The sequence below is a fragment of the Melozone crissalis genome, unplaced genomic scaffold, assembly GCF_028551555.1.
Source record: "Melozone crissalis strain CALT ecotype California unplaced genomic scaffold, PUWL_Pcris_2 ptg000008l_1, whole genome shotgun sequence".
Lineage (NCBI taxonomy): Eukaryota > Metazoa > Chordata > Aves > Passeriformes > Passerellidae > Melozone > Melozone crissalis.
The window spans coordinates 18,336,770-18,359,193 of NW_026535786.1; the positions used below are offsets into that span (position 1 = coordinate 18,336,770).

Sequence of the window (22,424 nt, forward strand, 5' to 3'; positions counted from 1 at the left end):
AACGCGGGGAACGCGGGGACAGCGGGCCGCCCCTTCCCGCCCCAGCCCCGGCCGAGCGTCATCAGCGGGCGCCGGCGGGCGGGCTCCGCCCTTCCGTTGCCATGGCCGAGAGGGGCTGGCGGCGGGCGGCGGTGCCTGGCGCGGCCATGGCCCTCTCGGGGCAGCGGCCGGGGCCGCACCGCGGGCAGCGCCTCCCGCAGGTAACGGGGCACGGCGGGGGGAGCGCGGCCCGCTCGCCTCAGCGGCGCCGGGGACGGGACGCTTCCCTGGGATCCCGCTTCCTTGGGATCGCGGGCAGTCAGCACGGCAGGGTCAGGATAGCGGATGAGCTTGCCAAGGGCCGTGCGGTTTGCCGGCGGGTGGGAAAGCTGCGCTGGACTCGAGCGAAAGGCGCTGAAGCTGGCATTGTGAAACTCGGGTTCAGGAGGAGGCACGGGAGCTTGGAACGCTGTGGTTTTCCTTAGTCCCTGCCGAGGTTTGGGTAGCTTGGAACAATGAGCCAAGGCTGAATAACTTGCACAGTGACATTCAGGATCAGGTTAGACGGGGCTCTGAGTAACCTGAGGTGGTTGAAGATCACGAAATCATTAAGGTTGGAAAAGACCTCTAAGATCCTTGAGTCCAATCATTAATTCAGCACCACCGAGTTCACCACCAAACCATGACCCCCAGTGTCACATACACGGATTGTTTGAAAACTTCCAGGGATGGTCACTCAGCCTCTTTCCTGGGCAGCCTGTTTCAATGTGTGATCTCCCTTTCAGTGAGGAGATTTTCCCTAATATCCAATCTAAATATCCTATTACAAAACTTGAAGATATTCCCCATTATCCTGCCACTTGTTACCTGGGGGGACTGACCAACCCCCACCTAGCTACATCCTCCTTTCAGGTGGTTGTAGAGAGTGACATTTCCTGAGCCTCCCATTTCTCCACACTAAACAATCCCAGTTCCCTCAGCTGCTCCTCTAGACTCTTCAGCAGCTTTGACTTCTGAATAGACACCTCAGTGTCTTTCCAGCATTTTGGGACCCAGAACTGGACACGGGACTCAAGGCAGCGTCACCAGTGCTGAGTACAGAGAGACAATCCCTGCCCTGGTCCTGCTGGCCACACTATTGCTGATACAGGTCAGGATGCCATTGGCCTTCATGGCCACCTGGGCACACTGCTGGCTTGTTTTCAGCTGCTGTCACCAGCACCCACAGGTCCTTTTCTGCCAGGCAGCTTTCCAGCCACTCTTCCCTCACCCTGTGGTGCTGCCTGGGGTTGTTGTGACCCCAGTGCAGGAGCTGGCCCTTGACCTTGTTGAACTTCAGTTGGCCTTGGCCCATCAATCCAGCCTGTCCAGACCCTTCTGCAGAGCCTTCCTGCCCTCAAGTAGAGCAGCATTCCGATCCAACTTGCTGTTATCAAAAATGTCCCTGCTCATGCCAGGGAGGCTGGACTATATGACCTGTAAAGGTATCTTCTAATCCAAACTCTATGAAGAATAAGGTGTTGCTATGCATAAAACTCAACACAAAAAACCTTTCTGTTGAGGAGTGCTGCAGGTTTTTTGGGCAAGTAATAAAAGAGCTTTACCCCAAACACCATGTCCTGCACCTGCAACCACCTGACATCCAAGAAACTGAATTCTAGGGTGAGGTTCCATTTGTTTTGCTTCCTTGGGCACACCCATGCTCTCAACCTTCAGCCTGCTTCTTGTGGCAGGTAGGAGTGTGTATCTGCTTCCTCAGGCAGTATCCTGGGCTTCTGGCAGCAGCACAGAGGGAAGGAGTTTGGAAATCTGGACTGTCTGGTGCACAGGTGTTACTTGTGAAAACACAGTGACACGTCAGGACCATTAGCATTTCAGAAAGATGAATATGGGACAGGTATTCTCTTAGCCTGGCTTTGACAAAAAGCTGATATCAAATTTCATAGTTGCTGGTTGCTGGGCACTAGCTCAGCAAGTCTCCATCCAGCCCCTAGGGGCTGGGTGTTTCTATTTTCTCTGTGTTCTCCAGTCTCTGTGTTTGGCACTAATTGCCAAATGACTGTTTATTGCCTAATGACTTCTAAGTCCAGTTTGTGCAATCAAGCAGTTGTAGAAATGCACTTCAGAAACAATCTATTCTTTTATAACATGCTTTTATGTTATATTCCCACTGATGTTTGCTCTCCGGAGGAAAAATGTGGATATAGGAAGTGTAAAAATGAATATGCTTAGAAATGTTTTCCTTTCTTTAATTTAAGAGAGTGGACCGAGCCTCTGAGTATGCTGTCTCTGAAGCTTTTTCCCTTCAAAAGTCAAGGTGTCCACAGAGGCCTTGGGGTCCTGTGACAAGTTTGGAAACTGCAGAACAGCTGCAAGTTCATCGTGAGGCCTGTGAGGAAGGTGAGGTAAAATTCTGCTTGCCACAAGATGCCTAAAATGAATTGTTCTTGATCCAGCTTGCAGTTCAACCTGAACAGGCTCTTGCAAAGCTTGAGTTCACAAGAAACAGTTGATAGTAAGATGTCTTTCATCTAATGGAGAAGGATCAGTTGCTGGAGTTCAAGGCAGATCTTAAAGGGCATTCTTGAGAGAAGGATAAACTTTCTGTCTCCTGGAGATACCAGGGCAAGACAAGGATAAGAACTGCCCTTGAAGATACACTGTATGGTCAAAGCCAAGTTAGTGGACTGCAGGAAACCAGGTGAAATCACCTGACATATTTATGATAGCAGATTAGTTCTGGAAATGGAGTTGCTCTGTGTAAATTTCACATTTATGAATAACTGTGTGGTTTTGTTTTGATTCCCATGCAAAATTTTCCTTACTAGTTACCTAAATAAATATTTCTTTTGTAAAGCCTGCAGCCTAAAGTGCTTGCTGAAGTTTGAAAGTAAACCTGTGGTAGGTTTAAAAAACAAAAAGGAGGGAGATTATTACCCATCAGTGCTAGAAGTATGTCTGCAGTGTAAAGAGCTGATAGGAGACAGTATTTTAAAAACTGAGTTAACCATTCTTTTAAGAATCAAAAGTGAGCATTACAGAACAACGATGACACATCTTAAGAGCATCCACTTCAGTCCAGGAAGTCAGCTTTTTCACTTGTCATCATCAAGGGTTCGGCTAACATCATGGAATACTCTTACCTGCTTACAGTGCCCTGTCTGAATGCATTATACAGCCAATGGCTCCAAAGGAGCTGTCTTTGCTGTGGTGAAGAGCCTTGTCTTTCTTTTGGTCTTTCCTTGGTGGAAAGGTTGCTTGCTTTCCTCATGTTTCTTTGTTATTTTTGTTTGCCCTTTTCTGCTAGGATTTTCTTTTTATAGCTACCAGTCCCTCAGAATTGTTCCTAACTCAAATGAAATTCTTTTACCTGGAATCCATTGTTACAATACTTAATGGTAGTAACTACACAAAGCCAACTTTGTAAAGAGAAGTGCCAGAATACTTTTACTCTAGTTACAAGAAGATCACAAATTCCAGTGAAAAAAGTAACCCTTCCCCAAGTGGCAAGTTTTCTGCTCTTCTTTCTGTTATCAGATATATTTCCCCGTTCCTGTTCTGGCTGGAGAGATTATGAAAGAGAATAAAAGTGATTTGAAGGACAACAAACATTAGATTTATGTTTTCTTCCAAAAACTCACCATTTTCAAAGAAAGATTGAAAAAGGCTTTATTGCCTTAGAAATACCAGGGAGCATCTTCAGTGTGTGTTAGGAGTGGATACGAGGAGCAGCTGCTTGCTCCTGTCCATTGCCTGTGTGTCTCACACTGTGCCATGACTCCTGCTGGAGTGAGTGGCTGCTGAGGTCCCGGCTCTTTGCCCATCCTCACCACACAGATGGCTGAGGATGGTTCTGCTTCTCATGGGGCTGCTCCTGATGCCTTGCAGTTTACAGCCCTGTGTCCTGCTTCAGGAGCAGCTTGGCCACCCATGCAGCAAGGCCAGCTGGTTTGTTTTAAGCAGCAGACCCATGAGCTGACCTTGCTTTTGAGAAGAAATTCTGAAAAAGGATTTTTTTCATTTTTCTGCAGAAAAGAATGGAGATGCAAACAGTCCATTGCAGGACTTCATACCCAGTTGTTCATTAGGCATTTGAGCTCACTGAGGAGTACCACATCCATCATGAGTGCATTCCTGTAGCTGCAGTCTTAACCCTGAGTCCCAGGTGAAGTTTGCCACCTGATAGACTTGTAATTAGACTCACCAGTTGTTTCTGTGGTACTTGCAAAGGGTTAACCTGAACACATGAAGCAAAAGTTTGTCCAAACTTTTGGTTCTTTTGAATTTAGCATATGACAGCCTTGGCTGCACGTGTGGAAACCATCTAAGTGTCTGCAAGTAGAACATATGAAAGCTGTCTAAATTATGAAATACCTCATGTGAATTCCATCTCCTTGATAAATGCTAGAAAGTAATCACAAGTGATCTAAATGCCTGCAGAATCATAGTAAAAATGAGATGGAGAATTATTAATTTGTGATATACATGACAGGGAAAACATTTGCCACCTTCTCTTCCTGTTCTTTTACATATCAAGAAGATAAGAACAGAACTATTAGCTTTATCCCATTTCCTGTTGCAGATCTGGTTTCAGTCATTCCTAGAATACTATCCCAGACTATTGCTAGTTTACACTTAGCCATATGTTTTTTTTAAGCAAGTGAAGTCATCAGTCTCTTTCTTCATGGTAGCCCAGGAGCTGCTGAGTAACTGGATGAAGTCCCAGCTGCAACTGGAGCTGAGCAATGAAGAAGAGGAAGTTGACTGTGTCCTTCAGGAAGAGCCTTCTGCAGCCCCTCCAAAGTATGAGCACTTTGATGGTGAGAGCACTGCAGAGCAGGTCCTGGTTTCCTCTCTGAGGCTGTGCTGGGAAAGGAGGTCAGGTGTCTCCACAGCTGGGTAATAATGAGCATTGCTTCCATGATTGCAGAAGGCTGATCAATCACTTTATTCTACCATACTATATTATACTTGTCAAGAAGCTCGTGACCCTTACAGACAGTCCCATACTGCTTTGACCTAATTGATCAATCTCCCCAGTCATCATCCAGTGTCCAATTAAAAAATCACCCTTTGGTAAACAATCTCCATAACACATTCCACATGTGCACAACAACAGGTGCAGCAGGTGGAGATAAGAGTTGTTTCTCCTCCTTTTCCCTCATCTTCTCATGGCCTTCGTGAGGAAGATGCCTGGGGAAGTTGTCTGTTGCTCTCTGTGGCCAGAGAGCTGCTGCCACAGTCAGGCCTTATGGTTTGTCTGAAAGGTAACAGTTATTTTGAGGCCAGGACAGTGAACTCAGTAGAAACAAGACTAAATATGATGATTTTTTTTCCCTCAGATCTTTGCAGCATCTTGCTGTAGGGCTGCATAAATGTGACTCATAAACATTCAATGTCTCCCTTTGTAAAAGAGATTTCTTTTTTCTTTTGTGAACAGGTATTTTTGAGGCCTGTCAAGTTTATACAGCCATTTGAGATGCTCAGAGGCAAGACTGTAAAAAATGGATGAAACATTGTTACTGCTCTAGCGTGTTCAGTGGGAGACTGATTAAGACTCTGGGGATAAATGGAGTGCAGTCAGTGTGTCTGCGTTCATCAGAAATGCATTCACAGTCTGGGGAAGTGATCCCTTTAATTACATTAGGCTTTGTGATCTGAGACAGAAGGGTTTATTCATTTCAGACTAGCCTGAGATAATCTGAATTTCTCATTTCAGACTTGTGCAGCTATCTGGAATGTGAAATGGAAAGTTCCTCTGTCCAGAAATACCTCCAGCATCTTTTGCAGAGTGAAGCTGTAAACTGTGGGATAGCGAAACATCTTAGACTCGAAGAGATCAAGGAAAAAAGCAAACTTGCAGATCCACGAATAATCATGGAGCTCAGACACAAGCAGGTGAGCAGGCAAGGCAGCTCAGTTAAAAGGAATAAGGTGGAGGATTATAGGATTAGAGTAAATGCTCAGTGATATCTCCCCAGTATTCTCTCAGAGCCTGCAATAATCTCTGACCTGAAAGCAACTACCCAAAGATACTCTTCCAGAGTTCAGCTGAAACTTTACTGCATTTCTGTGTGCACGTCAGCCATTCAGCAGTAGCTTGCATATCAGCTTTCACTAAAACTGTTCAGGTTTTCCCCCTTTTTCTGAAGACTGACAGGAAGAGCTGCCACAGCTGTCAGATCTGAGTTTGCTCCCATTAAGGAACATTGATTTAATTTCACTCTCTCACATGGAGTGTTTTGCTGGTCAAGAACAATTCTCTCTGGTCAGTGCCTGCTACAGATAAGGTTTCTTGCTTAATGTGAAAGGTGGATTGTGACCCACCCTGGCAGTGTTCAGTGAACTTCAAATTCTTCAGCCTTTGGTGTTTGCTTTGACTTTTGCCAATTTTCTCCTGCCCAGGTGAAAGAAAACCGAATGAGACATCAGAAGGCTTTAGAGCTTCAGAGACAAGAAGAGTCCCTGAAGAAAGCAATTCTGTCTGAGGCCAGGCTCCAAGCACAGGAGGAGGAGAGAAGGAAGGCCCTGCAGGCTAAGAAGGAGGAAGAGGAGATCCAGAGGGAAATAGTGAAGCTGAGAAAGGAAATGGCTGAGAAGAAGTATACTGTGGCAAAAGTTTGGAGAATGTAAGGCAGGGTGTGGAGAGATGAAAACCACTTATAAGGTCCTTTTGTTAAATATAAGAGTAGTAGTGATCCCTAACAAAACACCAGTTGCTGACTTTGAACTCTCCCAAAACTTTTTAGTCCTCTGTTACCAACGTCAGTGGCAGAGTTTTTCATAAGTGGGAAGGTGTGCTAAGGATAGTGTTATCCTCCCCTTGGCCATTATCACAGTATATGCACTGAATCACAAAGTAGCAGTGTGTTTGCACCACTGTGCATTCTCTCCATCGACATTGTGGCTACATGTAGTCTTGTCAGCATCTAATGCCACATGAAAGCCAGTACACAGAAAAAAATAAAAGAAAAAAGTCTGTGTTGAAAGTCTAGCCCTTGCAATACTCTCCCTACTATAAGAGAATAAAGAGCATTCTTGGCTGAGAATTCTGCAGAGACATTATTATTTTCTTGTGCTGAGCTTGGATTCTCACAGAGATGTCCCTTTTAGGGATGCCATTTATTTACTTAGGCAGCCCTGAGATCCTAAATCTTCTTATACAAATGCTTTAATGAAATATTTACTGGAATCATTTACTCTTTTCTTCTGCCTTCTATGTTTAGGAAATGTACTGGACTGTTTAATCTCTGGGACCCCAAACCATTACAGAGGTGGTTTTTAAGGAGGCTGAGTTAAAGTAATCAGCAAATTTCTAAGCTGTAGAGGTGGTTCTCTTACAATTGCCCAAAAAGAGAAGGTGTTAGATTGTATATCATGATATTAGATCTGTGTGTTTGTTCACTTTGCAGGGAGGGGAAGAGAGAAGAAAAAACTCAGAAGCTGTCAATGCAGGAGGTGGCTGCTGTGTCACCACCCCTGAAGAGAGAAGAGCAAGAAGAGGAGAAAGAGAGGAAAACTCAGGAGTTGCTTCACAGGATTCACGCCAGTAAGCAGAGAGTGAGCATCACCTTTCTTTATCTGAGACTCTGAGCTACCTGCCTTGTCTACCATTTGCAAACCTGAAGTAAAAAGTCCTGGTTATACAGAATTTTTTACTTTTTCAAAGACTTCCTGATACCAGAAGAGTAGGAAAGCAGGGCCAAAAGTGTGTTATAAGACTATGAGCAAGAAATCCTGAGGTGCTGACCCCACTGGGCCTGTGCCTCAAGTGTATTCAGTGGGATGTTTCACTTAGAATTGTGGAAAAGACAGGGCTCTCAAGATAGGTAAGACCATAAAGGCTTCTGCAATCAAGAAATAAAGACATATACAGAGAAGGAAGCGAAGTGAGATTTATTTTCCCTCAAGGAGGGAAATAACAGGGGAAAGTGGCAGAAAAAAATGCCTGAGAAGCCCTTATTGTGTGCGTGGGAAGACATTTTAAAGATTGCCTTGCACACTCTAGTTCAGAAGCAGGGAAAGGAAGGAGAAATGCTGCAACCTGGGATGAATTTTGAGCAGTGGCTCTGAGAGTTGATGCATGCCAGTACATCCACAGCAACAGGTTCCTCAAGGATCCCTTCTACTGGGTGCAGTAGGATACTCTGTGTTACTGCAATAGCTCTTTTGATGGAAACAGACTTAAATAATTCCTAGTAGGAACCCCTTTGTTTCACCTTCATTATTCTGATACAGTGGTCAGCTCTGGGTTAAATGTGTATCAAATATTCACTACCAAAGAGTGATCTTTTAGTACTGAATAGTTTTTTATTATCTCAGCAGCCTCAGCAAAGGAAATAAATTTCCTGAGTGCAGGTATGAATGCCATCCATCCCATAATGTTTTTAATTAATAGAGCAGTCATCATTGTTGATGTCTATATATCTATATGTAGGGGTTTTTTTCAGCAGAAGAATCCTGTAGATTCTATGGTGATTCTCCTCACAGCTCAATCCATCTGCCCATCTGCTGGATTTGGGCTTGGCTGCTGTTTAGCAGTACACAACCTCTCTCCAGCACAGTCTAAGCTGTGAAGATAAGCCTGAATGAAACCACAGAACAATTCAGGATTGGCATAATGTGAGAAGACACAGCTTGGCTGAGCTAAGCAATAGTGACATTTTGATTACTTTCCTAAAGCACAAAGAAACAGCTAATGCATTGACTTTTTGTAAGTCTCCATTTGAAGATGTCAGCGAGAGAGGAATGCAATTAACACAAGGCATTATGACAAAAGGGGAACAGCAGAGTCCTGTAAGTTGACCCACTTGGAGGATCAAAATGAACAGTATCTGCAGTGACAGGACTAGAATTATGGGGTAGATTAGACAGCAAATTGCTGCTCTGTACAATGTAAATTACTCCCAAAGGCAGCAAGTCTAATTACACAATAGGGGAAAGGTTTGGCTTCCTGCTGGAACGAGGATGAGCTGAGGCCGTGTCATAAATTCATTCTAGGAAATGTCTTGATTTTTGTCTAAGTTAAAAGTTCTTTTTTTAAAAAAAACCCAGCAGTTATTTACAGATGTGTTCTTACCTGTAGCATCTTAGACATTTTCTAGTTTGGAAAATATTTTCCGTGTCTCTAGAAATTTTATGTTCCTCACCCATTTCATTCCTCTATACTTGGTGAATTAAGTGCATTTCACTCCAAAGCATACAGCCCCTTGATATGTCTCTTTCTAGACCCTTTCTGCTTTTTGTAGAAGACCTGTACATGCTCTGCAATACTTTTTTTTAATCCTCGAGGTAATTATTGAAAATGAGAATTCTAAAAAGAATCTCAAAAAGGAAAGCCAGAATAGACAAAGGGCAGAGAGGATCAGTACTTGTGTGACAGGTTGTATCTTTCTCATTGGTTTTCTGGAACTCTCCCATGCAGTGCTTGCAGCGACATTTCTCTGCTTGGCTGAAAGTCATTCTGGAGCACAGAATTAAAATGGGAAAAGCCAGAGCCCTTGCTGACTGGAGATGCCAGCTGAAGGCCCTGCGAGCTTGGAGAAACTATACTTGGGCCCAGAAAGTAGAGCAGGAGACAGAGCAATTGGAAGCTCATCTCCAAGATCAAAACAGGTAGTGACCCTTTACTGTGGAATTCCTCCTACTGCAGCCGTACTTGGACAGAGCAGTGATCAGGGACTGTAAAAGGAGCTTGTCAGTTATCCAGCAGGAGGGAAACAGCAGCTTTCTGAGAAAATTGCTATACTGCCTGCAGGCTGCCAGAGGCATTGTGGCACAGATGAAAAGGAGGACAGATAGAAACAAGAGCTTTAGCACTTTTCAACAAGCCTGTGTCTTAGTCTCTGTAGGTGTCTTTCCTAGAAAACTCATCCTGGCTTGCTCTGGACTCCAGAGAATCTGCGTTGCCAAATTTATTCCTGATTAATATATTTGCTGTTTCAGTAGATGAATAAGAGAGATGATTTTGGCCAGTGCCTTTCACTAAGGAGGCTGTTGGATGAATTCCCTATCATCCAGAGAAAATACTTCCCTTCGCAGGTGTCTGGCAGGCTGCAGTGGTGAGACACTGTCATTTTGCCATATGCTGCTGGCCAGGGAACATGATACCTCTTTTGCAGCTGTCCTGCATCCCAGAGATGCCACAGGAAATTGCAAAGTGTGAACTTGTGAAACCTAATTCAGAATAGCAGGCATCCTTTCTACCCTCCTACTCCTCCTTGGAGGAGCTCTGTACATTTTCAGAGGGCCTTCAGAGTTGAACAGCAAAAAGACTGAGGAAGTGATGTGGCTTTGTTCCTGGGCAGAAGCCTCACTTCTGCCATAACACAAACACTTTCTCATTCAGGAAGACCCAAGTGGCTGTGGAGCACAACCAGCGACGCCTCCTGCGCTGCTGCTTCCTGGCCTGGCAGCGCTGGAGCCGAGCGGAGACGGAAAAGCGAGAGCTGCAGAGGAAGAGGGAGCAGACAAAGAGAAAGATGCAGCAGCTGCTGGAGGCTATATCACAGGGGACAGGTGGGGACAGGCCACTGGAGGTTAACAAGCCTAGGACAGCAGAAGTAAACCATCATCAAGATTTACAGCAAGACAAGGTAAATCTTTCTCATGTAGTTTTGCCTATTGGCATAGCAGTATTCTTAGAAAGTACTTACTTTTTGCAGTCTGAAATAAAGAGTACATTGTCTCACAGGAAAGCTTCTTTCCCAGGATGACCCCTAAATACCTTCCTGCAACTGTTCAGAAGAAGTCTAAAAATCAGAGGCAAATGTGAAGGACAATGGATGAGTTTTAAAAATAATCTCTAGTGCTGCCAAAGAACAACCCTTCATGTACTCTGAGTCGCAATGAGCATCCCACCCCCAGATCACTTTTACTGAGAGATTAGTTACATTTTTCATGCCAGTGCACTTTTCCTGCTTTTAACTATGGAGGAAAAAAAAGGTTGTCACTGGCTGTTTCAGGATAATGCACATCACAGGGAGGTGAGAGAGGAGAATCAGAGGTTGCTTGCTTAAATTGTCATTTGTCAGGTTGGATCCCCACCTTCCCTTCTGTCTATGAAACCTGTACCACATCGGTGCTCTAATGTCAGCATTAGAGCTCAAACACACATATTACCGGTCAAGCTTTCTGTTTGCTTAAGTGTAAGCAAATGTTGATTCTTTCAGTGCCTATACTATCCTAGTAGGCATGTATTTTTCTTCTGCTGCACTGGTAATATTTGTCCTCTAGGAATGGGACTGAATTTAGGGTTTGACCTAGGAATCAGAAAGCAATTTCTTATAGCTGATGCCTCCTCAGAGAATGACCATGTGTCAGAAAGGCACATTCCTCACTGTGCACCTGTTTTGGGGTAATATTTATCAAAGCTGGAAAAGAGGCATGAGGAAGCAGGACCTTGTAGACCTTTCTTCCATTTAAAAGGGGACCGTTCAGTAGATCAGCTGTGTAGATCACTTCAACAACTGGTTTTAATTTTATTCGCCATCTGAGCTCTGAGCAGGGACAACACAGTCCAAAAGGGAGTGTGCTAATTCCTGTGAAATGAGCTGTCTTAAGATGTGCTCCCTAACAAAATAGTCAGGATGTATTCCTGCTAAAGCTCTTGTCTAATCAGGATTTCTTCCTCCTGTGAAATGGCACACAGCTTCTTAAGAGTTCTTTCCCACAGCCTCCACTTTGTACATAATGGGGCCCCTCTGGCCTGACTGGATAAGGATTGCATAGCTGAGATTACCCTACTTCTCAGGCATCTCGCTAGATTTGCATTTTAAAAAAAACACTATGCTGGAAGGGCAGAAGAATGCTTGGTTTTAATCAATGCCAATTTTTCCTCATTTCTTTTGGTTTTTCCCCTAGCCAACTGAAACTTGCCTTATACAGAAAGAGCAGAAAGAGCCTGATCAGACCAGAGACCAGTCTTGTTGGGATATTGTTCACACATCTCATTTCTGCAGAAATCCCAAATTCGCCTGGGAGATTACAATTAAACATGCAGCCCTGAGTGCCCAGGACCAGGCTATGTACAGGAATCAAATAGCCACAGTGCACCAGCAGTTTCAGGCACCCAGTCCAAGGACATCTCCTGCTTATGGTAGTCGATTTGAGCACCGTCACGCCTTCCAGCAACGTGTGATTGAGGAGCAGAGGCAGCAGCTGCAGAAACAGCAAGGGCTGATCCGTAAACTGCAGGAAAATCAGAAGCTGAGCAGAGATAAAGAAGAGGGAGCACAAGCTATGGCTGTAACCCACGTGTTTAACAGTTCTGTTTCTCAATCCGTGGAGAAAAAAGAACCCAGATGCACAAATACAACCCCTTTGAGGTATATACCCTCCATAAAGCAAGGTCAGTTAGTCATCATGTCTCAATCCCACTCAAGTTGAGCCAGAATTTGCCAGGCACATTTCAGTCATGCTAGTGCTATCTGTTGTTTCTCTCAGCTGTGACTTAGCCTTAAAGGAAGTATCAGACTGGCCACAGTTCTCTGTCCTTCTCCCTCCCTGCACTGGCTCAACTTCAGGTGATCCATGCAGGATCTACTTAGAAACAGCAACACCAGTGTCAACCATAGCAGCAGCAGGGATCTGTTTAGTTATGAATAAAAAGAGCATCATCCTCCCTTATTTCAGACCATGCAGGAGCCCTGGAACTCCATTGTAAGGGTGCATCATCAGTCCCATTTCAAGCAAAAGAAAAGTGTATCAGGGATAATGCAGCACAATGGAGAATAGAAACAAGAAGGCCATAGGTGGTAGGTGTGACACATAGTTTGACCACATTCACTGAAGAATTTCCTTACTCTTTTTCTTTCATAGCCCACCTGATTCTCATGGGCCAGAAAACACAAGGGCAGCAATGCAAGGCAGGAGGCCTTCCAGCCGGCTGACCTCACCTCATCCCATACTGAAAGGTATTGTTCTAGATAGCAAACACCATTCCAGACCACTTTTCTCAACAGCTTGTATGGAAATGTCTGTCTTTGCCTCAACTTTGCTGGTTGATGATATGGTGGAAGTAAAATTCTGCACTTTCTTTCTCAGTCTAACCATGCTGTGAGAGGAGAGGGTGAGTTGTTTCCTTGTCTGAGTCAGGCATCTGTAAAACCTGGGACACTGCAAGCTCCTCATGCCCACACTTAGTACACTGTTGTGGCAGCTGTTGCAACACCTGTGGTTGCCTCTGCCATGACAAGACTCAGAGAAGCTGTACAGGTTTTTTTTGCCATCAGTCTCATTCCCTTTGTTATGCATCCAAGTAACATTTAAACTAGCCAGTCATTTTCATCCAACTTTGACAGAGGGAATTAAGTGCCTAGCCAAGGTTTTGTGAGACAGCAGTAGCCAGGATGGGAAGGTACTCCACATCCCTGCCTTTTGTAAGATATCTCTCCTTCTCTGGCACACAATAAACATGCAACATAGCCTTTTCATTAGTAAACTAGAATCAGGGTTCTGTTATATCCCTCAGTCATGTTCTTCTGTATCAATGCAGGCTAGGGTCAGTCTGCATGAAAAGTTGTCTGGAATATAATCATTGTGATGTTTCAATAGTTTGGAATCAGCAGACCTTTTTGGCCATGACAGTTGGGCATTAATAGTTGTCTTTTACTACCTGTGTTCATCTCCAATGCTACCTAGTCCAAGCCATCATTCACCCTGATTTGCCTGAACTCTGTACATCTTAGAGACAGAAAACATTTTTTTCAGAGCATTCAAGTAGTTGTGTTTAAAGATCCCAAAAAAATCAGTGAAGAAGTTATTACTAAGTAGTTTTCCCTTGGCTGAGAATCCTGGGACACCTGAGAGGAGAAAAGAATCTGAGGAAACATACTGTGGTCAAAATACTTCAATGCCTCCTAGTTATTGATTGCTCCAGCTTGTGCTTTGTTTGTAGCTGCAGAGGAAGCAAGCACAGGTTCCCAACTCCTCTGCATGTTCTGTGTGTAACACCTTTGCTGATGGCCAGCAAGATCAGTGCATTGCAATTTATCTTCCGAAAGAAGCATTAAGCAGAAGTTTCTTACTAGTGGGACCAAGTACCTTACATGGTCCCTTACTAGTGGGACCATGTCCCTGTGACAGTGATGCTGTCATGAAATTGCTTTTAAATAAGCAGTTAGAGCTTACTGGAGACCTCAGAGCAATTGCTGCTAAATCATGTGCCCTGAGCCTCAGGCAAGGCAGGGAGGGACAAACCCTCTGAACACTGTTCTTTCATACCTGAGCCTATGTAATTGCCATGGTCCTGAGTCATCTCACAGACGTTTAAAGGTCCCTTGTTGATGACACTGCCAGCTGCAAGGGCCAGCAGGAAGCAAGTCCCTTTGTGCTGGCACTGCCAGGGCAGTGGGGGCATGGCTTAGAGTGATGCATCCTTGTTCACCAAACTTCTGCCATTACACCATAGCTCATTTCCACTAAGTCTTATGTCCTTTGTTTCTGTAGGGATGGAGGAGAGAGCAATTCAGCGGGCAGAACAGAAGAAGAAAATAGAAGAAGCCAAACAACGAAAAGCAGAGGAAAAATTGGTAAGGGAAGTGGAAAATGAAACAAAGTGTCTTTCACATCATTCCAGTTACAAGAAATATTGATTTAACCCCAGAGTCAGGGACTGAGAAAAGGCCCTTTATCCAAAGCAGGAGTTTTATGACTTGTGAGAAAGCAAATATGCATCACATATCAAAAGAAGTAATTACTGCTGGTTTTGCAGCATCAGCCCTCCTGTAGCATAGACAGGTACTTCATCTTGAAGTTGCAGTTCTAGCAACAGCCTCCCTTACCACCCCCAAACACTTTTTTTCACACCTACCCCATGACTGTAGCTTGTCTATGCTGAGAATGGTAAGGGTGGAAATGCACCCAGAGATCCACTTGATGGGACCTGGCAGTGGTGGGGTTCCCCTCCCTGCCTTTCCTCTCTGGAAACATGCAGTCTCACCTAGTAAAAATCTGCATATTTCTGCCAAATCTCTGCTGAAGAGGGAAGGTACTGACAGTGTTTGTATAGTTAATATACAAATTCTGTGATACACATACAACAGAGGAGCCTTCTTCAAGTCAGGATATTAAACTGTTACTGAAAATATTACTAGTAAACTGCATTAGGATTAAAAAGTGTGATCTTCAGTGTCTGGGGAAAGAAATGTTTGGGTACCTGTAATGCTGCTTTGCATGTGGAAATGAAACTTGAGAGCAGAGCCTAGGGATTCAGAACTGCAGTTCTCTTCAGTTCTCAATAAATGACTTGGTGTATGGTTTACATTTTTTTTTTTGAGGAATAGTGGACAAATACTATAACTTAGGGCAAAGAAAGATATACATATGGATAGATAGATAGATAGATAGATAGATAGATATGCATCTAGGCAGTAAAAAGGACAGCCCCTCCTCCCTGTCCTTTCCACAGTTCACTCTTGAGCATGGATCATGTCTAGTATATGAAACCTCACCTGCTGAAGTTTCAGGTACTGGTCAATATTAGAGGAATACTAGGAAAGTTTAAAGATCTGCGTTCATGGAAAAGGTCACATGAAACAAATTGAATTTCACCTTTCTCCATTTCAAGGCCCAGCTGAAGGCTGAAGAGGAAGCACGACAGAGGAAGGAAGCTGAGGAAAAGGAAGCACAGCGGGAAAAACGCCGGGAGGAGAGAAGGCAGCAGAAGCTGGTGACCAAATGCCTCACCTGTTTCTTCCCCTTTAGCAGGGATAGGGAAGAAGATCCAATACCCACTGGTTACTCAGTTAGCAGCCAGAGTAATGTGAAATGAAGGTCTTCATTGGTAGAGCAGAGTTCCACATCACAGCACTCACAATACAGACTCACAGACTGCCCTCGTTCTGGCAGTGTGAGGGGAAGGGCTGTGTCCCAAATGTGCTATGAAGTATATGCTGTCTGTCTCCTCAGCAGGACTAGAGGTCCCAGCTGCTGGACATTCTCTGCTGAAATACAGCCACCTAAGTCCCTCAAAGTGGCAGCATGTTCAGTCTACTCTCAGATTCCTTCCACTCTTGTCACCCCTCCAATGTACGCAGTGATACCAGTCACAAACACATGATTCAGAAGTAAACGAGCCTGACAGTTATATCAAGGGCACCTTTTCCTCTTGGAGCTAACCTAGGAATAGCTGCACTTCATTATTGTTACTTGGAAATGAGTTCTCCTAATAACCCAGATAGCACATTTGAAATCCTACAGGAATTCAACTACAACTACTGCTCTACTTGGATTGAGTGTTTTAGAACATTTGACCTTCATTCCTGAGTATGAGTCAAAAGCAGTGTTACACAGTTACGAAGTACCCACATCCCTCCCCTGCTGTTTAGGCTAGATTAAGTGGTAGGTCCATTTATTCTGCATAAACTCAGAATAATTTTTGGACATGTTTTGGATGTCACAGAAGGTTCCTGCTACATCAGCAGTTGTGGTAGCCACAGGTGACATGTCTGTTACAGTAACTCCAAACTGCAGTGCTGATACACAGCCCAGGGGAGTGTCCAGGAATACCATCATCTCCCAGGAGAAGACAGATGCTTTAGGACACAGTTCTACTGCATGGGGTCATGTCTGGTCTGCAGTGCTAAAGCTGATGCAGATCCCTAATTCCTGTCAAGTCAGAACCTTCAGCTCCAATATGATAATCTATTGCCATTGCTTAATATTCCCTTCATCCTGAGAGAATTAAAACTACTGCTTTTTGTATTGCAGAAAGAACTGGAGAAGCAGAGAAGGCTGGAGAAAGAGCAGCAGCTCCAGAAAAAGGCTAGAGATCACTATGAGGGGGTCCTTCTCAGAAAGCTAGGAATAGTGCCATGGAAAAGGCTGAGGGAGCAAGCCAAGGAAAACCTAGTGGTAAGTGCTGAGGGTAAAGGAAATGACTGGTGCCATAGGAGGAAGGGAAAAAGTAGATGCAGCACTTAGCAGAAGCCTTAATGGGCTTTTAGGCCAGGTAGAGATGGAAAAAAGCAAAATTCTCCCTGCATACCCTTCCTTTTATTAGTTTTTAAATCAGCCCATCTGATAATAATCATGAAAAGCCATTAAAAACCTGCAGGGATGGCATCCTCATTTATAGCTGATTAAACAGGATTAAACAGCAAAAAAAAAAATTTAAAGTCATATGACATGTGCCTGCCAGTTTTCTTACTCCCCAGCAAACCTTATCAGTGAGACACCGCCAAGCAACTTTAGCTGCAGGAGTTAACCCCAACCTATCATCAGGGCTTTCACTCTCTATGAAGTTCCTGGTACAAGCTGGCCACTGCTAGTGGCAGGACACTACAGGTGATAATCCAACACTGTATTCTATCCTGGCCCTGTCCTGAGTGCAGAACAGCGAGTGGCAGCTTCTGAGACCTCGATGCAGGAATGTTGCTAAAAAAACATTTCTGCACATGACTGAGTCAGCATCCCTTATCAGGGAGAGACTGATAACACTTAGCTGTATCCTGAAAATGCAGCCAGAGCCCAGGGCTATGTTGGAAAGCTTCCATTTAAGTCACTGGAACTGGAGCTGCTCACAGTACTTGACCAAATGCACACAGGCCTCCAGCTGGGAAGAAGTGGATGGATACAAGCTGTTCCGTATGTCCACCCTGCTGGTCAGCATTATGGACAGGCTTGGACCAAGCTGTTACAGGCCATGCCTCTGCCCCTTCCACAATCAGTTACACTGAGCATCTCATTCAAAAGGGTATTCTCTGCAAGTGATGCAGCAGTGGCCTGGTAGAGAGACTGCGCTTGTTCCTTATGCTGACCCCTCTTGGTTGGATCCTCTAAGTTATTCCAGCTGTCAGAAATCTGGATTTGGGTGGCCCCAGAAAAGCTGAGATGATTTTCTAGTGCACTCAATTTTCTGTGGCTTTATACTTAGGTAGTCACCAGTTCAGGTAACCAGCTGCTGTCTCTGCTGTCTTCACTCAAGGTGGCACAAAGGCACCACAGCTTGGGCCTGCAGAGGAAATGCCTCATGACTTGGCTGCAGGATGCCCAGCAGACTCTCAAGGAGAAGATGTCTCGGGCTGAGGACTTCCATTCCCATATGTTACTGAGATGGGGCTTCAGGAACTGGCTAAAGGTTGGCCTGCACCACAGTGGAGAAATGATACCAAGAGGGCTGGCTGCTGCCACACTTTCCTGTAACCACAGTGCCAATTCACTCACCTGTAGCACAACCTTTGCCAAGTTAATGCTATCTCCCCATTCCAGCAACATTATTCCCTTTTTCAAAGACCTTCTCTCAGCTTCTCACTTTCCATCACTCTCTTCCACACAGAATTTTCTCTTACACACTGCTCCTCCACCATGTACTGTCTCACCCTGCTCCCTGTTGATTTTCCTCCACTCGTGTGCCCACCACCCTTCACTGCCACAGTCTCAGCACTGTTTTATTTATTGGGCCAGAGGTTGGAAGAGAAAAGAAGAAAAAAAGCCATTCTCACCTGTTTCTTTGTCCTCCTCCCCAGTACAAGGACTATCTCTGTGCTCAGGAGGAGAGAGCGAGTGCCTTCCGCACAGTGTGCCTCATGAGGAAGTGCTTCTGGGCATGGTTTGATCATACCAGGGAGGAAGAAAGGGCCTTATGGGAGAGGCTGAACATTGCTGCTGAACACAGTAACAGGTGCATACCCTTACTAGCAGTTCTTTTTACTTTAGTTTAATATACTCTGTAGATTATTTTAGGGGCTACTTTTTGACAGGTCACCTTGTCCCCAGGAACACATGGAACAGGTTCTGTACTGCTGGTGTTTTGCTTTTGTGATACGCACAGACAGCACTGGCAGAAGTTTATGCTAAGTTTCCATGCAGCTTGGAAAAGAAAGTGTAATGGCACCCTTCACAGGACTTCTAAATCTGAAAAAAAGAGAATACAGTGAAAGCCTAAGTAAGGATAAGAAGCTGAAACTCTCTAAGCTGATTAGCAGATCTGGCCATGCAGCTTCCACTAAAAGCTGCCTTAGGAAAATCTTTAAGTACAATTATAGCAAGCCAAATGATTGTGTAGGAATTACATAGTACTTTTTTGTCCACAGCAGATGATTTAGTTCACAAATCCAAAGTTGATCAACTAGAAATCCTACTTAAGGAGTCTTTATATTTATGCCATCACCAGTGTGACTTGGCAGCTAAAACTAGAGCAGTCAGTTCTACCAATTATGATTGGGGCTGGACACACCCAATCCACTCCTTGTCCCATAAAATGCATTCTAGCAGGAAGAAAAAACTATTGTCAAAGTTCAGCAGAGAACAGAAGTCTGTTCACCTGCTTCATCATGGAAGCATGGTAGCTGCATGCAGTCATGAATAGGCTGTGCCTGTGCATAGCCCCAACAGGATCTGCAGCACCTTAGAGGAAGAATGAAATTAAATTCATCTCTTATGTGGTAGAGCAAACCTGTTCTAGCTTGCTGTGTCAGTGAGGTCTGAATAGCGCACAGTTTAGCATTAACAAGCCAGCAAACTGGAGCAACTAGGGGAAAGTCAGACCCAGGAAGAGACTGGATTCATTCTATATATGACCTCCTATTAGGAGCATAATCACCTGACATTCTTCTTTATCTCTCTCTTGACTTGCAAAAGGCAGTTCAGACCTTGCCATAACAAACTCTTCTTTAGACAGGACTGTGGTTCCCTATTGCCTGTATGGGAACCCAGGGCAAGGGCACCTTTGGTGGGATGATTAAAATCAGGTAAGAAATGGAGCCCAATGAGCCCAGCTGCCTGCACTCCCAAGGGGTTGGTTTGGACCAAATGAGCCTGCATTTTTCCTAAAGAAACTTCTTTCAGAGGCCCTATTTATTCTTCAGAAAACCACTTTCATCTTTAGAGTGCTAAGCAAACACCAGCTAATGAATCCTGTCAGAGAGGAGAGCAGAATTCTTGGTGGAGAGGAATAGAAAAGAGCAATATGTTATTCTTCCCCAGCATGATTGACATTTCAATGAAATGGTCTGCGTGTAGATGTTTAACATGTGACAGCCCTGACTAACAGCAGAAAGGACAAATCTTCAAGATCTGAATTCCCCCTTCAAACAGAAGTTTTCTTTTGATTGTCACTTATGCCATGTACAGTTCTGCATGTTGTCTCTTTGTTCCTTGTGTCCCTAATTTCTTTCAGGAGAATTACACTGAAGGCATTCAAGGCATGGAGGCAGTACCCATTGCTGATGAAGAAGGAAAGGGAAAGAGAAGAAAGAAGAAACCAGCTACGCAGGAGAGTAGCTGAAATTCTCCCCAACTTCCAAACATGACAGAAGAGAGCCAGATAAGAGGGGAAGGAGGCAACAAGACCAGTTCAGTTCAGTGCTATCTCCCTGCAGACTGAAACAAGTCCAGGGGGAAGGCTTACAAAGTGCAGAGGATCTTGGAGCCAAAGGGACTCCCTGTGGTCACTGCTGTGGTAAACGAAGCACAGCTGGAAGCTTATTGGACAGTTCCATCAATTCCATGATGCACTTCATGAACTTAGTCCTTTTAAGCCTCTGTAGGGGTGTCTTGGCTGGTGGCTATGAAGCCCAGATAACCAAAGCCTAGCATAGGGTGTCTTTGAGGCCAAGGCCATTTCCACATGCAGAGCTAGCTGCAGCAATGACATGAATCCTCCTCCATCCAAGGAAGCCCAGAACTAAACTGTACCTCTTTTTGCCGAAGCAGTAACCTGGTGCATTTCTGTTGGCAGTACTATGTAGGGTGACAGCTTGTCCAGAGGGCAGACAGACCTGGCTGTCAGCTGACCCCTAACTGCTGCTGTGAACTTGGCCACCCAGAGCACAGTTTCTAGCTAACTGTGCCAGGAAGGTTTGGATGGGAGGGGGAAAGAGAAGAGTTTTTTATGCAAACCGTATTTGCTAATGATCCAGATCATATCATTGGATATGGAAAGTCTAAAACCTGGGTTCTTGTGCAAGAGGCTGTCTTGTTTGCCCACTGGCCAGTTCATAAGCACAGTGCTTTGATTTTGGTACCAAGCAGTGGTCCCAACTTTATGACCCTCAATTGTCATTTAAACACTTCCCAAGCTGTTTCATATTTCAGGGTGTACTGTGCAAGTCTTGATCCAGTGTTTCACCTGATCCAGTACTTCAAAGAAAAAAGACAAGACTCCAAGAAAAAGGCAGATTGTAGGTTTTACAGAAGCTGCTGACATGATTAAAATGGAAGTTTCATACTACTGTTTAACCTTAACCTGCAGCATAATGCAGACAGGGTTTTGCCATTCAGGTACACTATGTCTTTGTAACAACATAAGGCAGGAAGCTGGAATCATTTCCCTCTCACAGCAAGATAGGCAAAGCTTTCCAAAAGCATTTGGCAGTACAGGAAGTACTTGAGTAACACCAGAAAGACAACAGTTTACTGTTATCTTGTAACAGATCATTAGTAAAAGCCATATATGCACTGGAAGTTTCCAATAAACCCAAATCCGAAATTAATACAACTGAGCTGTTGGTGCAGATTGTGTCAAGCCAACTGAATGGCACTGGACAAAAGGCCAGAGCCAGGACCTAGACCTGCATTAAGTGCTGCAGACAAAGTGGCATAGGACAGGGTGGGTGCCCAAGCACAGCAGCACATTCCAGAGCTTTAGCATCAGGAATTTGTCCATGTGGACACAGGGATGTGGCCAGAAAAAGGATCCTGCCCACAAAGCCAGGCTGTTGGTGCAGGTCTGAAGACAGCTGTCACTTGCAGGTTCCTCCCACAGCCATCCTCTGCAACACCCAAACATCCCCATCTCCCACAGGCGCGGCGCAGACCCGACCAGCAGCAGGTCAGACGAGCGCGTTCTCCGAGTGCAGGGAGCTGAAGGTGCCTGCACGGAGTGTGGGCGAGCTCAGACCATCTGGCTGCACTAAGAGGCAGATTGTGAGAGGAAGCACAAGCTGGGAGAGGCTGGATAACACGTGTTGCGGGGAAGAGCAGGCAGCGTTTTTTGCAGAGGACTGAGCCAAACAGCCAGGGAGGAGCAGAGCTGGGGCTGAGCTCCCAAAGTAATGCCCCAGTGCAGCCAGCAACCACACCTGCTGCTAACAGCAATCCAGTTGCTCTTGGGACATTCTTTCCTGTTGGAAGTCTCTGCCATGTAGGGCCCAATGAGCTCCTGGAACTGCTGAACCAGCCCTTATACTCCCATTTTTCTGCTGGAATTTTCCTCTCTAGCAGGGCTTGACAATGAACACAGCAAGGAAGGTCTCTGGCCCACCTTCCACCTGGATTTGTGTAAGGACAATAGTGACCCAGAGGGCAAAAGGTGAGAGAGAGAAAGCATCTCTATCTGGAGAGAAGGCAGCATTCCAGCCAGCCAGAGGCAGGACATGCTGCAGCTGTAAGGGGAGGAACAGGAGTTTTTAGCAGAAGAGTGGATGTGCCCATATGCAGCCTGGAATTGACCCTAGTAACAGGCTGGGCATGCACTGAATTTACATCTTGCACAGCTAAAAAGG

General features: G+C 44.9%; 1 protein-coding gene across 6 annotated transcripts; it reads left to right on the plus strand.

The window, feature by feature from the left end:
- Window positions 1–101: 101 nt before the first annotated feature.
- CCDC191 (coiled-coil domain containing 191) lies at window positions 102–21,390 on the plus strand. Of its 6 annotated transcripts, none has more exons than XM_054269808.1 (16): window positions 102–200; window positions 2,238–2,379; window positions 4,671–4,799; window positions 5,699–5,877; window positions 6,385–6,608; window positions 7,392–7,539; window positions 9,404–9,594; window positions 10,328–10,574; window positions 11,842–12,305; window positions 12,799–12,893; window positions 14,428–14,510; window positions 15,548–15,649; window positions 16,690–16,833; window positions 17,906–18,058; window positions 18,447–18,601; window positions 20,099–21,390. In XM_054269808.1, the coding sequence occupies exons 1-16, from the start codon at window positions 102–104 to the stop codon at window positions 20,229–20,231; spliced, it is 2,688 nt and encodes an 895-aa protein (XP_054125783.1). In that variant the 3' UTR covers window positions 20,232–21,390. The 6 variants fall into 6 exon arrangements, 2 of the variants coding, with proteins under 2 accessions (XP_054125783.1, XP_054125782.1); XM_054269807.1 differs by having other exon boundaries at window positions 131–200; window positions 17,855–18,058; XR_008482737.1 differs by having other exon boundaries at window positions 131–200; window positions 17,855–18,601; window positions 20,099–20,168.
- Window positions 21,391–22,424: the final 1,034 nt, after the last annotated feature.

Excerpts from the sequence above, each read along its gene's own strand:
- CCDC191 (XM_054269807.1), top strand. The coding sequence starts at position 147 with ATGGCCCTCTCGGGGCAGCGGCCGGGGCCGCACCGCGGGCAGCGCCTC. Across the intron at positions 5,878-6,384 it reads TGGAGCTCAGACACAAGCAG|GTGAAAGAAAACCGAATGAG; the intron begins GTGAGCAGGCAA and ends TCTCCTGCCCAG. Across the intron at positions 16,834-17,854 it reads AAGCCAAGGAAAACCTAGTG|GTAGTCACCAGTTCAGGTAA; the intron begins GTAAGTGCTGAG and ends CTTTATACTTAG.